General features: G+C 42.7%; 1 protein-coding gene across 8 annotated transcripts in view; it reads left to right on the top strand.

The window, feature by feature from the left end:
• Positions 1-16,443, top strand: part of EBF4 (EBF family member 4) — a 494,482-nt gene that overhangs the window by 134,378 nt on the left and 343,661 nt on the right. For all 8 annotated transcript variants that reach the window (XM_033954142.1, XM_033954133.1, XM_033954116.1 and 5 more), the window contains one exon: positions 2,019-2,092. In XM_033954142.1, the coding sequence (XP_033810033.1) occupies positions 2,019-2,092 (74 nt within the window). The remainder of the gene's footprint in view (positions 1-2,018; positions 2,093-16,443) is intronic.

Genomic DNA, 16,443 nt, shown 5'->3' with positions numbered 1-16,443 from the left:
CCACCTCACTGCTGTAACCTCACACAAGCACTTTCCTGCGTCTATACGCAATTGTGAGGTAGAGTGGAGAGGAAAGCACTTGCGTGAGGTTACAGCAGTGAGGCGGGCAATGTTCCAGAACAATGGTAACATACCTAGGGCCTCAAAATAGTACCCGGTGGACTGCATGCAGCCCATGGGCCGCGAGTTTGAGACCACTGGTCTATACAAAAGGAGATTCACCAAGCTGTTCTACAGTAGCATAGGTTGGAGAAAACCAGTGAAGTGGGCCACTTCACTGGTTTACTTCAACATTTGGTTTCTGTTGCTCAACACGACTCCTCAGAACATACATTATTTCTTAAGTCCAAGTGTATCACAGGAGCAAAAGCTGATGGAGGGACTGGAGTATGCAGAGTCTTAAAATAACATTTCATCTTCCAGAGAGAGGCAAGCTTGTAGTATGAGGCAGAGAATGTGTGTGGCTGAAGACAGAGCTCATATTTCCTGATAAAGGTGCTGTCATTGGCTCTAATTATCTTCAATTTGCTGGTGACCTCTTCCATTCTGCCCATTTATTGTCCTCCATCTGTTTCCTGCCCAGCCTGAGGCCGAGCATGCCAGGGAAAGCCTGTCTTTTCAGGGGTGGGGGGATGGGAGAGAAGGGAGGACTGCATGTACACATTATTCCCCAGGTCCTTGTTTTCGACAGATCAGTAGAATCTCTTGCATTTGATTTACATGAATCCAGTTGTGTCTGGGAGTAGGTCCCACTTCCTGTCTTGTCTTTTCTCTAGTTCTGTTTCTCTGTTCCAGTCCCCAACCCTACATAAAAGACATATATAAGTACTGTACAGTACAAGCAATCTTGCCAGCATGTGTCACATGTACATGTGTAATTTTCTAAGAGCCATACTCCATGTATAAAAAACATGCTTTACATATGGGACATTCTTTATAAAATACCCTCTCTTTTTTAAAATTATCTTTTGGGAGCTTATGCACCCTGAATATTGACCGAAGGATGATGGTGTTAGTTCCTAAAGGCTAGTCAAAAAATGTGTGAAGTCAGTCCAACAAATGGTATCACCTTGTATATTTGTTGTTTATTTTCATTTATTAACCCTTTTTCATAGTATAGAACTGGGTTTTTTATTTTCTTTATATTTTTTGTCCCCTTCTTCCTTTCCTGAGCTCCTTGCGTTCCCTCCCTTTACAATGGGTCTTTTTATAACACTGGCAGCTGTGAAATGAAATCTGATCATAATTATAACAATTAATTATTTGGTAGGCGTCTAACTCGGTAGGCGCCTAGCTCTTCGATTTAGGTGTATATCCCAAGGTGCCTACCAGAAAGTAGTCGTGATTAGGGGCAGATTGTGGGTGGATTTGGGGCGTGGTTTGACTTGGGCACACTCATTTCTTTTCATTTCATTTCACTTCTTTAAATCTGCTTTCAACTCCAAACTCCAGCTGTCTTATCATTCCCTCTATAATTCGCCCACCTGAACACTGTATATAGATGCACCTTTGTCTGTCTTGAGTAGATGTTAAGCTCTTTTGAACAGGGACTGTATCTTCTATGCTTCGATGTACAGCGCTATGTATGTCTAGTAGCACTATAGAGTTGATAAGTAGAAGTCATTTAGGCCAAGAAAAGCCTATGGCACCTAAGATTCTATAAACTGTCTAGTGGATGATTGACAATCGCACTCAATGGCGCTTATGGGTTAGGTACCGTTTATATAATTAGAGCCTTCATATCCGCCCTCCCCTCTCAGTTAACATGTCAATACATTTGTTTCTTAGCTTTTGGGTACTGAAAATATTTTTCCACAGGACTCTACAGAGGAGCACTGAATTTGCCAGTGCAAAGAAGGGAACATGGTAACATGGGAAGAGACGCATTGGAAAGGGCAGCCGGGAAAACCTGGGAGATGAGCTGGCCCAGCATTTTCTTGTGTTTCCTTTCCATGTGTGGGTGTTATACTGTGTTGTTTATCTGATGCTCATTCACTTCCTGCTTACATTTTTGGCAGGCGATTATCTACGAGGGGCAGGATAAGAACCCCGAGATGTGCCGTGTGCTTCTCACCCATGAGATCATGTGCAGGTGAGACCCTTATAGATGACATATCTTTCTCTAAAAGTCTCTGACTGGTGCTGCATAAGCAAGGGGGACTGTTGTCAATTATTCCTGGTGGCAGGGTGGCAGGACTTCCCATTCTGGTCTGGTATGAGGTAAGTCCCTTGCCAGCAGTTCCTTTCACTCCTCCCCGTAGAGCTTCCAGTCTCCTTTGCTGCCGATAGCATAGGCTGCAGATTCAAGATGTGAATTGCTGGAGTTTACAAACTTATGAATTTAAGTCTGAAATGGGGATGGGCCGGGGGGGGGGGGGGGGCGCATTACAATGACATGTTTTCTTTACATTTTAGAAAAGCTTGGTACTTTTTTAATGCACGTGTGCAAAATGTTTTGCTTCTCTTTACCAAGTCATGCTATTCTTGGTAAGTGAAAAAAGGAGGGCAGTGAGTTTGAGCAATCCTTCTGATACCTCAGCTATTAGGGTGAATAGCGCAAGACGTGGGCTACAATTTTCCCAATCAGTTATAAATCAGCTATTCAGTTTTCCAAGTAAACATAGTCAATGTAGCAAAACAGATATCATTTGCATAATGTTGATAAATTATCTGTTGGTGTACTTGGATTAGACCATCTTTGGATTCAACATGAGACCCCTGAGAACTGCAGCATTAGTAACTACTAAAAGATTTCATACCTTTTCATTAGTTAAATATTTTCAGCTGTTGGAGATATATTCACTGATATCTAGAGCTCTTCTAAAAGCGGTAATATAGTTTCTCCTCCTGGTCTCACTTCAGCTCTGTGCAGCCTAAATTTAGCTTCAAAAGAATCCAGTGGTTATCTTACTAATGTCCAAATAGACACTTATTTTTATCACCTTCTTTCCCAATGGTCAGGCACACCAAAGAGACGCAAGGGGAAGTTATCAATATGGACTACCATTAAGACAGGCTAATTTACCACTAACTTATGATGTTTTAGCACAAGTCTCATTTTATACATTGAGATCTAATTACTAATAATCTGGGTCCACATTGATAACTCCCAAGGGTATTTATTTTAATATACGTAGACCTCTTAGTTCTTGATTGTAAAGGAAAGGGAGAGAAGGTCTCACATATGTCTGTAGTGAATGAGAAATGGTGATGTTGATAAGTGTGTGGAAAATAAAACTGTCCTTTTTGCATAAAGTAAGCATTGGTGTTTGGTCGGGAAGAGATACCCTTGTGCATGTGTGTAGGAGATTATGAGGAGAGGAAGTTCTATGTGTGTGCAAGAGGGATTTTTAACTAGTGGAGAGATTTCTATTAGTATGTGTCTGAGTAGGGTTACCAGATTGCCTCTTAAAAAAAAAAGAGGACACCTGATCCTGCCCCATTCTACCCTCAGCCCTGCCCCCAAACAAACCTCATGTCTCCTTCTCTGAGCATGTCTCCTTCTCTGCGGACGTCAGTGCGATGATGTCATGTCGACACCCACGCATTCACAGACACCCTCTAGACGCGATCCCGAGCTCAGGGACTTCCACAACCCGGTCAAACTGCCAGGTCTGGAAATCCCTCCGGGCACCCGGACAATCCTCTACAAAAAGGACATGTCTGGGTTTTCCCGAGAAGTGTAAAGAGAGGGTGGTGTGCTTACATATGCCATTAAAAACTATGGACAAAATGAACTCATTCAAACTGCAACAATATTTGCAAAGCGAAAATGAACTTTTTACTAAATTCCGCTTCTTGATCCAAAAAGCATAAACAACAATGTTTTTTTGGCTTCTTTGGAGTTACGTACTGTTCAGCTTTTGAAGTCTAGTAGCAGAAAGCTAGGTTGCCTGAGGTCAGAGGTCAGGCAAACTCTCAGCTGTTATTTTTAAACTCTCATCACTGGATGAGGCTTTGGGATTTGTTTTAGGGCTCCTTTTACGAAGGCACGTTAGGGCCTTAACGCGTGGAATAGTGCGCACTAAAATGCCGCGTGCGCTAGCCGCTACGCCTTCCCTTGAGCAGGCGGTAGTTTTTCGGCTAGCGCGCGCTAATCCGGCGTGTGTGCTAAAAACGCTAGCGCACCTTCGTAAAAGGAGCCCTTAGTGTCATCTGAACACCTGAGAGTTTTAGTTCTGCATATTTGACAGTGGCACTAATCGTCACTGCTGCTTGGGAACTGGGCAGTAGAGCGTCCCTTAATTCTGCTAGATCATAGATGGACCTTAAGCAAGATCTAGAGCGTGCCATTATCCCTCACAGCCAGTATCCCAAAGAAAATGTCAGCAGCGGGACATATGATGAGTACCGTAGCAGAAATTGCTGACTTCAGACAATGGTGGAGTCTTGTACTAACAACTGGACAATTTTTAGAGTCTATAAGTGATAGCAGCAAGGTTGGGTAATTTTACAAATGCCCAATTTTATTTATTGAAAACATTTATATCCTGCATATCACAAAATCTATGTGGGTTACAATATACATACTAAAGCATTAACACAAACAACTACACACAATAAAAGAGCAATGCACATACAAACATTATCAAAAATATAGAAAATACACCTCACCCTTCATAAATTACCAAAAGCTTCCAGAAAAAAATAAATAAAAAGCTTCCAAAGCCTTATGAAAAGAAAGAAACAAAGGAATCTGACATAATGCATCTGGAAAGACATTCCACTCCGCAACACTAAATACCTTATAGCAAGTTGTGGTTTTTGCAATAGACCGCAGGGGGGGCACTTCCAACAAATGCTGCAACACTGACCGCAATGTGCGGAAGGGAGCATATGGTCTAATTAGGGGGTACAAACCCACGTAAATGGCAATATTTTGATCAGTGGCCTATTATGAAATACTGACCGGCATGGAAGTATGTAGGGTATACTTTTACTGTGGGCGTGCACAGGAGCAGAGTGTTTAAGGAGCATACACATGGCTAAAAGACTGTAATGTAAGAGTGTTCTTGCGACCATCTTGATGCAGGCATTTGCATCAGTGATCACACATTAAGGTGCAATTTGGGCCCACTGACCGGTGCACTAGCATTTTATAAAGAAAAGTAGGCCCCCCAGTTTCCCTATAAATAGGCTTAAATATGTGCATTTTAACTACTTCAGGCTCAAACTAAGCTCATGGTTTCCTCAAATTATGTCCTCTGGTTTTACCATTTTTCCTTTCTCTGAAAAGATTATGTTCAAAATACTGTGAAGGGTATTAACGTAGAACATAATCTTTTGAGGTTGAGGGGTGGTAGATTCAAGAGCACTGTTAGGAAATTCTACTTTACGGAGAGGGTGGTGGATGCCTGGAATGCGCTCCCGAGAAAGGTGGTGGAGAGGAAAACGGTGACTGAGTTCAAAGAAGCGTGGGATGAACACAGAGGATCTGGAATCAGTAAATTATATTAATATTGAACTAAGGCCAGTACTGGGCAGACTTGCACGGTCTGTGTCTGTATATATGGCCATTTGGTGGAGGATGGGCTGGGGAGGGCTTCAATAGCTGGGAGGGTGTAGATGGGCTGGAGTAGATTTTAATTGAGATTTCTGCAGTAGGAACCCAAGCACAGTACCGGGTAGAGCTTTGGATTCTTGCCCAGAAATAGCTAACGAAGAAAAAAAAAAAAAAAAAAAATTTAAATTGAATCAGGTTGGGCAGACTGGATTTAGGGTCTTATCTGCCTTCATCTACTATGTTACTGTGGTTAGAAAATGAGTCTCTAGGGTGAGGTACCTTTGTATCCCTTCCTCCCTACCCCCCCCCCCCCCACTCCAGTTATCTCTTCAATTTGTCATTGTAGCAGTAACTGGGAGCACGACAGGAACGGATTTTTGCAATTCCCCTCTTCACAGTCGTCCCTCACATATGACGGGCCTCTGTAGCCTAAACCTGAAACTCAGATGCTTTATCTTGCGCAAAGCACTTGGTAACCTATAAAAGGAGTTCATATTTTGCTACAGGACATTCATTAGCTTCTGTCTCTCTGCACTATGTACGTAGTATGAAAGATTCATTTTAGATGGCAATTCTACTAGGGGGTGCCTCCTTCTAGCCATTCCGATGCCTCACAGTAAAAGCCTGGTTTCCATTATAGAATACGAGCATAATCCAGTATCGACATACTTTATATCGGGGCACCTGCAGGCACCCGAGTACAGAAATAGTATCAGACATGCATGTGAATGGCCCTCTTGTATTTATGGCTATGCCACTTCTATGCACCCTTACAGAATAGTTGCTTAGAGGCGTGGGTTATCAACATGGGATACTGTTGGGCTGCTGTGAAATGGAGTGGTAGGTTAGTTGTGTCTATGAACCTCAGATTTTTCGGTGAGTCTGGACACGAACAGCTACTTCTGGATCCTTCCAGTGCTGTCAGGGCTTAACAAGGGGTGAGGTTAGGAACAGGGGTCAGGCTGCAGGAGCGAAAGACTCTTTGAATACTTTGAGATGGTTACGTTTTCCTTATGCAATGATGCTATGAAAATGGGCTTACCCCAGTATTTATTTTATTATATTCAATGTTCTAAACCAGTGATTCCCAACCCTGTCCTGGAGGAACACCAGGGCCAATCGGGTTTTCAGCTAGCCCTAATGAATATGCATGAGAGAGATTTGCATATGATGGAAGTGATAGGCAATGCAAATTTGCTTCATGCATATTCATTAGGGCTAGCCTGAAAACCCAATTGGCCTGGTGTTCCTCCAGGACAGGGTTTGGGAACCACTGTTCTAAACCACTCTCCCAAGCGAGCTCAGAATGGTTTACATGAATTTATTCAGGTTCCAAGCATTTTTCCCTGTCTGTCCTGGCGGGCTCACAATCTCTCTAATGTACCTGGGGCAATGGGGGGAATTAAGTGATTTGCCCAGGGTCACAAGGAGCAGTGTGGGCTTGAACCCACAACCTCAGGGTGCTGAGGCTGTAGCTTTAACCACTGCGCCACTCTAGAAATTCAAAATGTAGCTAAAGTGAGCTAAGTACAGGACAATCAAGCCATTGTGATATCACTGATGAGGTTGGCTCATAGGCATTTGGTTGAATGAGGCATTGTGATGTCACAATACCAGCTCTGGTTACCAGAGGCTGAAAGTTTTCACACTATGTATTTATTCAGTTTTCTATACTGTTCTCCTAGGGGAGCTCAGAACAGTTTACATGAATTTATTCAGGTATTACAAGCATTTTTCCCCATCTGTACTGGCGGGCTCACAATCTATCTAATGCACCTGGGGCAATGGGGGGGATAAAAGTGACTTGCCCAGGGTTACAAGGAGCAGCACGGGTTTGAACCCACCAGCCTCAGTGTGCTGAGGCTGTAGCTTTAACCACTGCACAGAAAAAAACAGGGGAAGCAAAACCCGCAATCCACAAAGGCACAACAACAAAGTGGAATTGACCAATCAGAATGGTATGCACCCAAAAAAAAAAAAAAAGTCCTTCGACTCATCTGATGGATACAAATGCCTTTATTCTTCCAAATTCAATCCAATGACTCTATGACCCAAGGGTGCTGAGGCTGTAGCTTTAACCACTGCACCACATTCTTCTTACATTCTGTATTGGTGGTATAACAAGCAAGTACACATTCCAACTAAGAATAAAAAGTTACATCACAGAAAACATTGTCTAACAGAGATTACAGCCAAATCTAGCCATGAGTCAGCACGTAAAGAGGTGAAGAGGCTAAGATTACATTACATTACAATAAACTCTTATATCCCACACATACCTAAATGTAGTTCAATGCGGCTCACAGCATAAGAAATACCACACAACAATTATACCAAAAGTAAACAATATCAGGGGAGGGAAATTTCATGGTCACTCCAGAAAGTATTTCTTCACCGAAAGGGTGGTCGATCATTGGAACAAACTCCCACTGCAGGTGATTGAGGCCAACAGCGTGGCAGATTTTAAAAATAAATGGGATATTCACGTGGGATCTCTAATGATGTAAAGGAGGGGGTGGGTCGGCAAAATCAGGGTGAAGGGTCACTGGAGTGGGCAGACTTGATGGGCTGTGGCCCTTTTCTGCCGTTAATTTTCTATGTTTCTATGTTTCTAATGTCAGTGTCTCATAAACTTTTGAAACAACCACATTTTTAAGTATATGAAAAGCCTCATAGCCTTATGATCTTAAGTAGCATATTCCACAGTTTTGCAGCATGATAAACACTTTTTCTTTTTTTTGCTTCATTTTGAACTATTAAAACATGCGATTGATGAAGGATGAGATTTTTTTTCTGCCTATGCCTTGTGAGCGCTGATTACTGAGCGCCTATTGGGGCACAAATGTTGCACTTAAACCTAGCTCAGCCCATTTCCAACCAGGTCCTCAGGAAACGCCTAGTCTCATTGGGTGTTCAGGATATCCACAATGAATATTCATGAGTTAGATCAGCATGCAATTGAGGTAGTGCGCACAAATCTATTTCATGCATATTCATTGTGGATATCCTGAAAACCTAACGGAATTAGGTGCGCCCCGAGAACTGGTTTAGGAATGCCTGGCGTATATTTATTTTGTAAAACCCTTCTGAATGAACTTAGTTCACTAAGGGCTCCTTTATTAAGCTGCACTAGTGGTTTTAGTGCGTGCTTAGCGCGCGCTAGACGCTAACGCCAAAATTGAGCTGGCGTTAGTTGTACGCATAGCGCAGGGGTTAGTACGCGCTAAAAACACTAAGCGCACCTTAGTAAAAAGGAGACCTATAAAACCCTAAATAAATAATATAAAATACATGTGTGAATTTTCCCCAAAGCTGTTGTTGGTGTGTAAATATGATAAGGACTATAGAATGACAAAATGCCCCTCTGGGGGTATCACCGTTAGCATGAATAGCAGCACTAGAGCTTTACTGGAAGATAGGATGATAAAAAAAGACCATGGATCCTGTTTCAGAGTTATACAGATAGTTAAGAAATTTTTTGGGGTGTTAACGTTATTGTTTTGCTAAAAGCGAATTAAGTTATTGCTTTAGGAGAGTTTTCTATCTAGTAATAGTGTACTCCAAATCTGCCCCAAAGCGAGGCTTAGAAACTCAGAGTTAGTGAAGGAGAGAAGGAACTCTGGAAGTTCTTTGGAGATTGTATTTGGAGTGTAGTGACACAGAAGGTTGTGCTGGAGGCTTCGAGTGACACAGGAAGGTTGTGCGGAGGTTTTGAGTGACACAGGAAGACTGTGCAGGAGGCTTCGAGTGACACAGGAAGGTTGTGCGGAGGTTTTGAGTGACACAGGAAGACTGTGCAGGAGGCTTCGAGTGACACAGGAAGGTTGTGCTGGAGGCTTCAGAAGTAAAGGACACCTGCTAAGCAGGATCTAGAAGAAGGTGCTTACAGAGGTGTTTGCATTAAACAAGTAATACGCAGCTGTAACCTGGAGAGGTGGAGTTCTTCCAAGACACCGGTTTAACAGAGGTTGGGAGTACCTGTCCACAGAGGAGACTCTTAAGTACCTGAACCCCATACCCTAAATAGGATGTGCATTAGATATACTGTATGTCTGTCCACTCAATCCCAGGTTACTAAGACAAATCCTCTCAGCTTGTCTCAGATAAAAATATATTTGAGAATGATTGGATCAGAGACCTTACAGATGGATCGTGGGTAGGAAGGTAGAATATAATATGAGTAGCTAGAGGCATATGAGCTATTCTTCCTTTCAGGCTCTGTTCATGTTGAAAGGGGGCACAGGCACATCCATTTGCATCAAGAGATTGCTTCTTAGCTGCAGGCACTCTGTTTTGGGTCCCAAGTGGCCCATTATAGCTTTGGTAACTGTTTCTAACACTTCCATTCCTTGTTTGTCTAAAATTACTGTCTCTGGGTGTCACAGCCGTGTTTCAGAGCTAATTGATCTCCTGGAACCCCACTAATGATCCCAAGACTCCAGTAATCATAAATACTCCATAGCAGGTCAAGTGTGGGGAGAGGAGGGCGCAGAGCCTCACTTACTGCAGGTTATATACTGTGACCTTCTGCGAACAGTCAAGGATGCCCTTGAGTAGCCGTTCCAACACTGAATTTCAGTCATTTCTAGGAAAAAGTACAAGTTCACCTACAAAAATAATGATAATAAAAAAGCAGCGTGGAAAGATGGTGGGCAGAATACCACTGGACGCATGAGACCAATTTTTGTGGCTTATTAAACTACTTCAAAAATCACTGAGCACCAAAGACAGAAAAAATGTACAAAAGTATTTTATTTTCTGGAAGTTCAGGGACAGGAACAAGACAAGAGATTTCTTCTGCCCCCCTCCCCTTCGTGGCCAGGGTAGTAGCACTCCATGCAGCAGGTATTACTTATTTATTTCAGAATCTGTGAACATAAAAATTAATTGTTTATGATTTGTTAATATACGATAGTGCAGATTTTCAGTTTTTATTACCGAGAGCTGGTTGACTGACTTAGATAATTCCTATTATGAATCAAGCCCATCCACCAGATTGTTCGTTCAAGGATATATGAAAAACATAGGGCTTCTTTTACAAAGGGCCTTAACGCACGGAATAGCGCACGCTAAAATGCCGCGTGCGCTAGCTGCTACTGCCTCCTTGTGAGCGGGCGGTAGATTTTTGCCTAGCACGCGCTAATCCGGTGCGTGCAGTAAAACCCGTAGCGCACCTTCGTAAAAGGAGCCCATAGTTTTCATTTGAGCTACAGTTTTGTAAGAAACCGTCACTTGATTTTTTTTTTCCCCCATTTAATCATTCACCGTAGTGGCTGCATGTAATATATCTAAAATCTTAGGTGCCTGAAATGTAGGCCTTTAAAACCCTGGCCTATGTTTCAGGCGCCTAAGTTTTTACATGAGCCGCAATTCTGTAAATGGCGCCTAACTGTGACTGAGATGCGAACGTCCCCATTTTTCTAGGCATCGACCAATTTAGGCACCATTTATAGAATTAGCCCATTAGGGCCTGATTCTATAAAAGGCACCTAAAACTTAGGCGCTGAGGAGCACATCACTAAGCACGATTCTATTAAAAACTTTACAAAATACTACAGCCAGAATATTGCATAATATTCATTGCATAATATTGCATGAATTTTAAAGGTTGGGAAGATTTGGAATTTTTATTATTTTAATGTTCATTTATATTCTGGATATCTGGTAATAATCATTTTATTTAATCATTTAGTCTTCATTTTTAATATTTATTAATTTTTCTTAATTTGTTACGTTTTGGTTGAATAGGATGATAATTTTATATAATAATTTCTACTGTCTCTAATTTTAGATAATATAAATTATATAATTTAATATATTAATTTTAACATTTCATATTTCAAGCATGCAACACTGCACTTAAACAATTGCACTGGCTCCCAATACAGTATCAAATTCAGTTTAAAATATTGATATTGGTTCACAAGGTACTACACTCAGTTATCCCTAGCTATTTAGCTTCTTTAATTTTTCCTTACGCGCCTACTCGCACTCTCCGCACCTTATCAAACCCTAGGCTTGTCATCCCTCATCCGTCAAAAGCAAAATGGGAAACTAGACATTCAGCATTATTTGCAATTGCCCCATCCCTGTGGAATTCCTTACCATCCCATTTGAGATTACAACCGTCATTTACTAGGGGCTCCTTTTACTAAGGTGCGCTAGCGTTTTTAGCGCACGCACGAAATTACCACGCACTACGCTTCTAGAATAACGCCAGCTCAATGTTGGCGTTAAGGTCTGGTGCAGTGGTTCCCAGCCCTGTCCTGGAGGATCATCAGGCCAATCGGGTTTTCAGGCTAGCCCTAATGAATATGCATGGAGCAGATTTGCATGCCTGTCACTTCCATTATATGCACATTTCTCTCATGCATATTCATTAGGGCTAGCCTGAAAACCCGACTGGCCTGGTGGTCCTCCAGGACAGGGTTGGGAACCACTGGTCCAGTGCAGGCGGCAATTTAGCGCGCGCTATTCCGCGCGTTAAAGCCCTAACGCACCTTAGTAAAAGGAGCCCTAAGTTTTATGTAGCTCTGAAACTTACCTCTTTGAAAAAGCGTTTGTTCCTTATTAATTTATATGGACCGCAGGCGTGTAGTATCAGGACGTGTATGTTTATATTTCTTATTTGATTGCGTGTTACTGTCCTGCTTTTAATGGAGTTCTATTTCTATTTTAATTCATTGCATTGTGAACCGTCTTGATTTTCCCTGAAAGGAAAGTGGTATATCAATTTCAATAAACAATAAAATGATAAATGGTAAAAGTTAAGCACACTGTATAGAACCACAAGTAGCAGTGCCTAAAGTGGGCCCAGGCATTGATAGGCAACCTAACCTCGGGCGCGCCCTATTTATGCCAAGGTTTTCTTGTCCTAAATGAATGCGCCTAAGTGCCTATGCTCAAAACAGATGCCTATATGAAGAACATGCCCATGATCCGCCCCCTCCTAACCACACCTACTTTCTGGTAGGTGATTTGGACTAGGCACCTACCTGAAAGTGGTAGGCACCTACCAAATTAGATACTTGCAATCTAATTACATGCAATTTACATCAATTAGGAGGTGCTAAATGTTAATTATTTGTGCCGATTAAGCTTTTAAACAATTAAATGGCTAGATCGGCTAGGCTTTCCAATCTAGGCTGTGCATGGCCGTTTGGAGGAGGATGGGCAGGGGAGGGCTTCAATGGCTGGGAGGGTGTAGATGGGCTGGAGTAAGTCTTAACAGAGATTTCGGCAGTTGGAACCCAAGCACAGTACCGGGTAAAGCTTTGGATTCTCGCCCAGAAATAGCTAAGAAGAAAAAAAAAAAAAAAAAAAATTTAAATTGAATAAGGTTGGGCAGACTGGATGGACCATTCGGGTCTTTATCTGCCGTCATCTACTATGTTACTATGTTACTATGTTCTATTCAGGCGGTGCTAAGGGCTCCCACATTATGGACATGATAGCAAGTTAGCATGCCATTGATGTCAGCACACTAGCTAAATAGCACTTCCATGTCTGTTCTCCACCCTGACATGTCCCCTCCACCCAAATATTTAAACAAATAAATACCGCTCGCTTTGTGCACACAGAGGGCATAAAACTAACGCAGAACCCTTAGTTTAGCACATCCTGTGTTTTGCAATTTTTCCAGCACTAAGCCCATGTTAGGTTAATGTATCCCAGTAAAAGAGCCCCAATAATTGCAAAAAAAATAATGCAAACCAGTAGGCTATTACAAAAGTGTTTTTTTTTTTTTTTTTGAATGAGCAAAAAAGTGAATTTTTGTGTTGTGAATAATTGATAAGAAAGTGAAAATGATAAGAACATAAGGTGCTTCTAAAAAAAACATTTTCCATAGGCTTCCTATTGTAAAATAGCCTTATAATCATGTAGGAAAACCAGAGATAAGATTTAAATTCTGGTTAAAGGTCGGCATTTAATTAAACACAGGCATCACTTTATCTAATTGTGTAAAATTGCAGGAAATTGAATCTTTGTTCCCTGCTGCTTTGCCAGCACTAGGCCCTTCTATGGCCATGGACCAGACAGATTTCGCTACTTTTCTCAGCGGAAGGAAGTAGGACCATTAATCCATACCATAAGGCTAGGACAGTTTTCCGAAATGCTCACTTAGGATCTTGATGGACAGGGGTCAGCTCATGTTAGGCAGCTGCAGAGGGGGCAAGGCAGTACTGCTGTGCCAAGGAAGACATATCAGCCCCATGGTAAAAAGTGACAAGAATTCAACATTAACAGTAACATTTGATTCTCTTTCTCGTGCGCTGCTTTCTTCTCTCTGGGTGCAGTTTGTTACAGGCACAGAGCAACATAAATGCATTTTCTCCTGTGCTCCTTTCCAAGCTTTCTGCAATTAAATATCTTTAATGCATAATAAAATTACCTAAATGCACTTTTCATTGCTCTGGCCTTTCCCTGAGTTTCCAGAGCAGAACAGAGGCCATTTAATAGGAATTGCTTCTCTGGAAGTAGCAACACCTAATATTGTACTTGAGTATATAAGCCTCTGAGTCCAACGAAGTCTGTGTATGACAGAACCCTTAACTCACCCTCACACCTCTTCAACTCCAATCAACACAAGGAAACCCCCCCCCCCTCCTTCCCTCTTATCGTTCCCTCCAAACCTATTAATTTCAAAGACCGGCATATTCCTGAAAATAAAATATTACCTTCCTATTGTACATTCTTATATATTCCTGTATATTCCTGTACTTTCCTGTATATTCCTTGTACATTTTTGTATATTCCTTGTACATTTTTGTACATTCTTTATACATTCTTGTATTTTCCTACCAACTTCATTGACCACGACATTCCTAAAATGTTAACTCCAATGATCTCTCCGTTGTAATCTTAATCAATTGCTGTGAACCGCCTAGAACTCTCTGGGTATGGCGGTATACAAAATAAAATTATTATTATTATTACCTCATCAATAAAATCAGAAGATGCTAAGGTTACGGAAAAGACATGTCCTCCTAGCAGGAATGTAGTAAGGGGAGTGTGGGTGGGGGAGGCGGACTGCTCCAGGCACCTTTAGAGACACCAAATGAGGATTAAATTATGTGTGCACAGCCTGGATCGATGTAAGTTTACCTGGACTGAATGTAGACATTCCTGGGTGCAGGGCTGGGGAGGGGGATAACTTTTATGCGCATTCTTTAGAAAATACGCACCTGTGCATATCAACACACTCAGAAATTGCCTAAAAGCAGCTGTAATTGAAACTATAGAGATTTCCAGGGGTCATTTTCATACATTTAGTTTGAAAAGCTGCTTATACCTGCAAGGGAAAATTGGCAGTGCACTATTTATTTATGCGGATTTAGCTCACACCTTTTCACTAATAGATCAAAGCACGCAGGGGCAATTCTATAAAACAGGTGCTCACCTTTAAGTGATCATTATGCACATAAATAATTACCAGTTAATATTTAGGCAGCAGTGGTCAGTGTTTTTTTGAATTGGTGAAACCTGGGCAGAATTAGACTGATATTCAATATTGGGCCATATTCAGGCATCAGCAGTGAATATCCAGGACTATGCTGGCAAGTGTCCCTTGTCCCTTCCAAATCCTTCCCCTTTTCTCTGACCCTGATCCCCTACCTTCCACTTGAGCTCTCAACTAGACCCCCCCCCTACCTCCTGTAGGCCCCTCCAGGCCTACCACAGATATAGTTATTCGCCTAAGTATTCCTACAGGCAGGAGTGATGCCCACTCACTCCTCCCTATTGTGGCTTCAGCCTCAAAATAGCCACCACGACTTCAGCAGTACTAGCAAATAGGACCACCAGGGATATCCAAGGCAGACTCGGTAAAGGGGACAAATGGTTGGAGCCTATTCAGGATTCTATTGCTTTTGGGAGAATTGAGATTGAGGAGGATAGAGGGGACCACAGAGATCCCTCTTGCTTGTACCCAGAAGTTAGCCAAGCATCAGCCTATATTCAGAGCGGTGCCCTATTAGCCCCGTGGCTAAAGATAGGGCAGTCCTTTTGCTGTCTTAATTTTGGCTGTCTACTTAACCAATTAACGGTCTGAACAGTGCCACTAACCAGTTATCCCAGGACAAGCAGGCAGCATATTCTTAACGTATGGGTGACGTCACCGACGGAGCCCCGGTACGGACCTTTTTAACTAGAAAGTTCTAGTTGGCCGCACCGCGCATGCGCGAGTGCCTTCCCGCCCGATGGAGGAGTGCGTGGTCTCCAGTTTCTTCGTTTCCGCGGAGCGAAGAAGACGCATGTGGTTTCAACGGCTGTTGAACACTCCTTTTTTGCCTTCCCGCTCGCGTTATTTCTGATTTTTTCTACTTTTTTCCTTCGGGTTTTCTCTTTTCTTTCCAATTGGTAAAAAAAAAAACAAAAAAAACTTTCTTTTTTCCTTTATTTTTCAACCGGCCCCGGCGGGGCCTGTTGCCATCATACAAGCCTCCGGCTTTGATTTCGCGGAGGCCGTATTCCCCTTCATGCCCCCCCAGCCGGGTTTTAAGAAGTGCCAGCGGTGTGCACGCCCGATTTCCCTTTCGGACCCACACAACTGGTGCCTACAGTGCTTGGGTCCGGAACATCGGGCTGACACCTGCACCCGCTGCGCGACTCTCCAAAAACGCACACTTAAAAATAGACAAATCCAGCAGAATCTCCTCTTCGGCACCGGTTCTGCTATGGATCCGACCCCGACGTCGACGGCACCGCCGAAAATCGGCACCGTCAACATCGACACCACCTGATCCTTCTGCGGGGTCGATAGCGCCAGGTAAGCCGGCTAAGAAGCCTTCCACTTCCCTCGAGCGCCCTCCTACCACGGCGGTGACACCGGTCCTTCCGACGTCCCGCAAGTCCCGTAAGCGCTCCGCTCCGATAACGGTGAGTGCCTCTTCATCGGCCTCCTCATCACCGGAGCGTAGAGCGGCACCTATGGTACCGAA

Source organism: Geotrypetes seraphini, chromosome 1, assembly GCF_902459505.1.
Source record: "Geotrypetes seraphini chromosome 1, aGeoSer1.1, whole genome shotgun sequence".
In the NCBI taxonomy this organism is placed as follows: Eukaryota; Metazoa; Chordata; class Amphibia; order Gymnophiona; family Dermophiidae; genus Geotrypetes; species Geotrypetes seraphini.
Note: the sequence above shows the minus strand (reverse complement) of the source record. Positions and strands in the feature narration are given on the sequence as shown.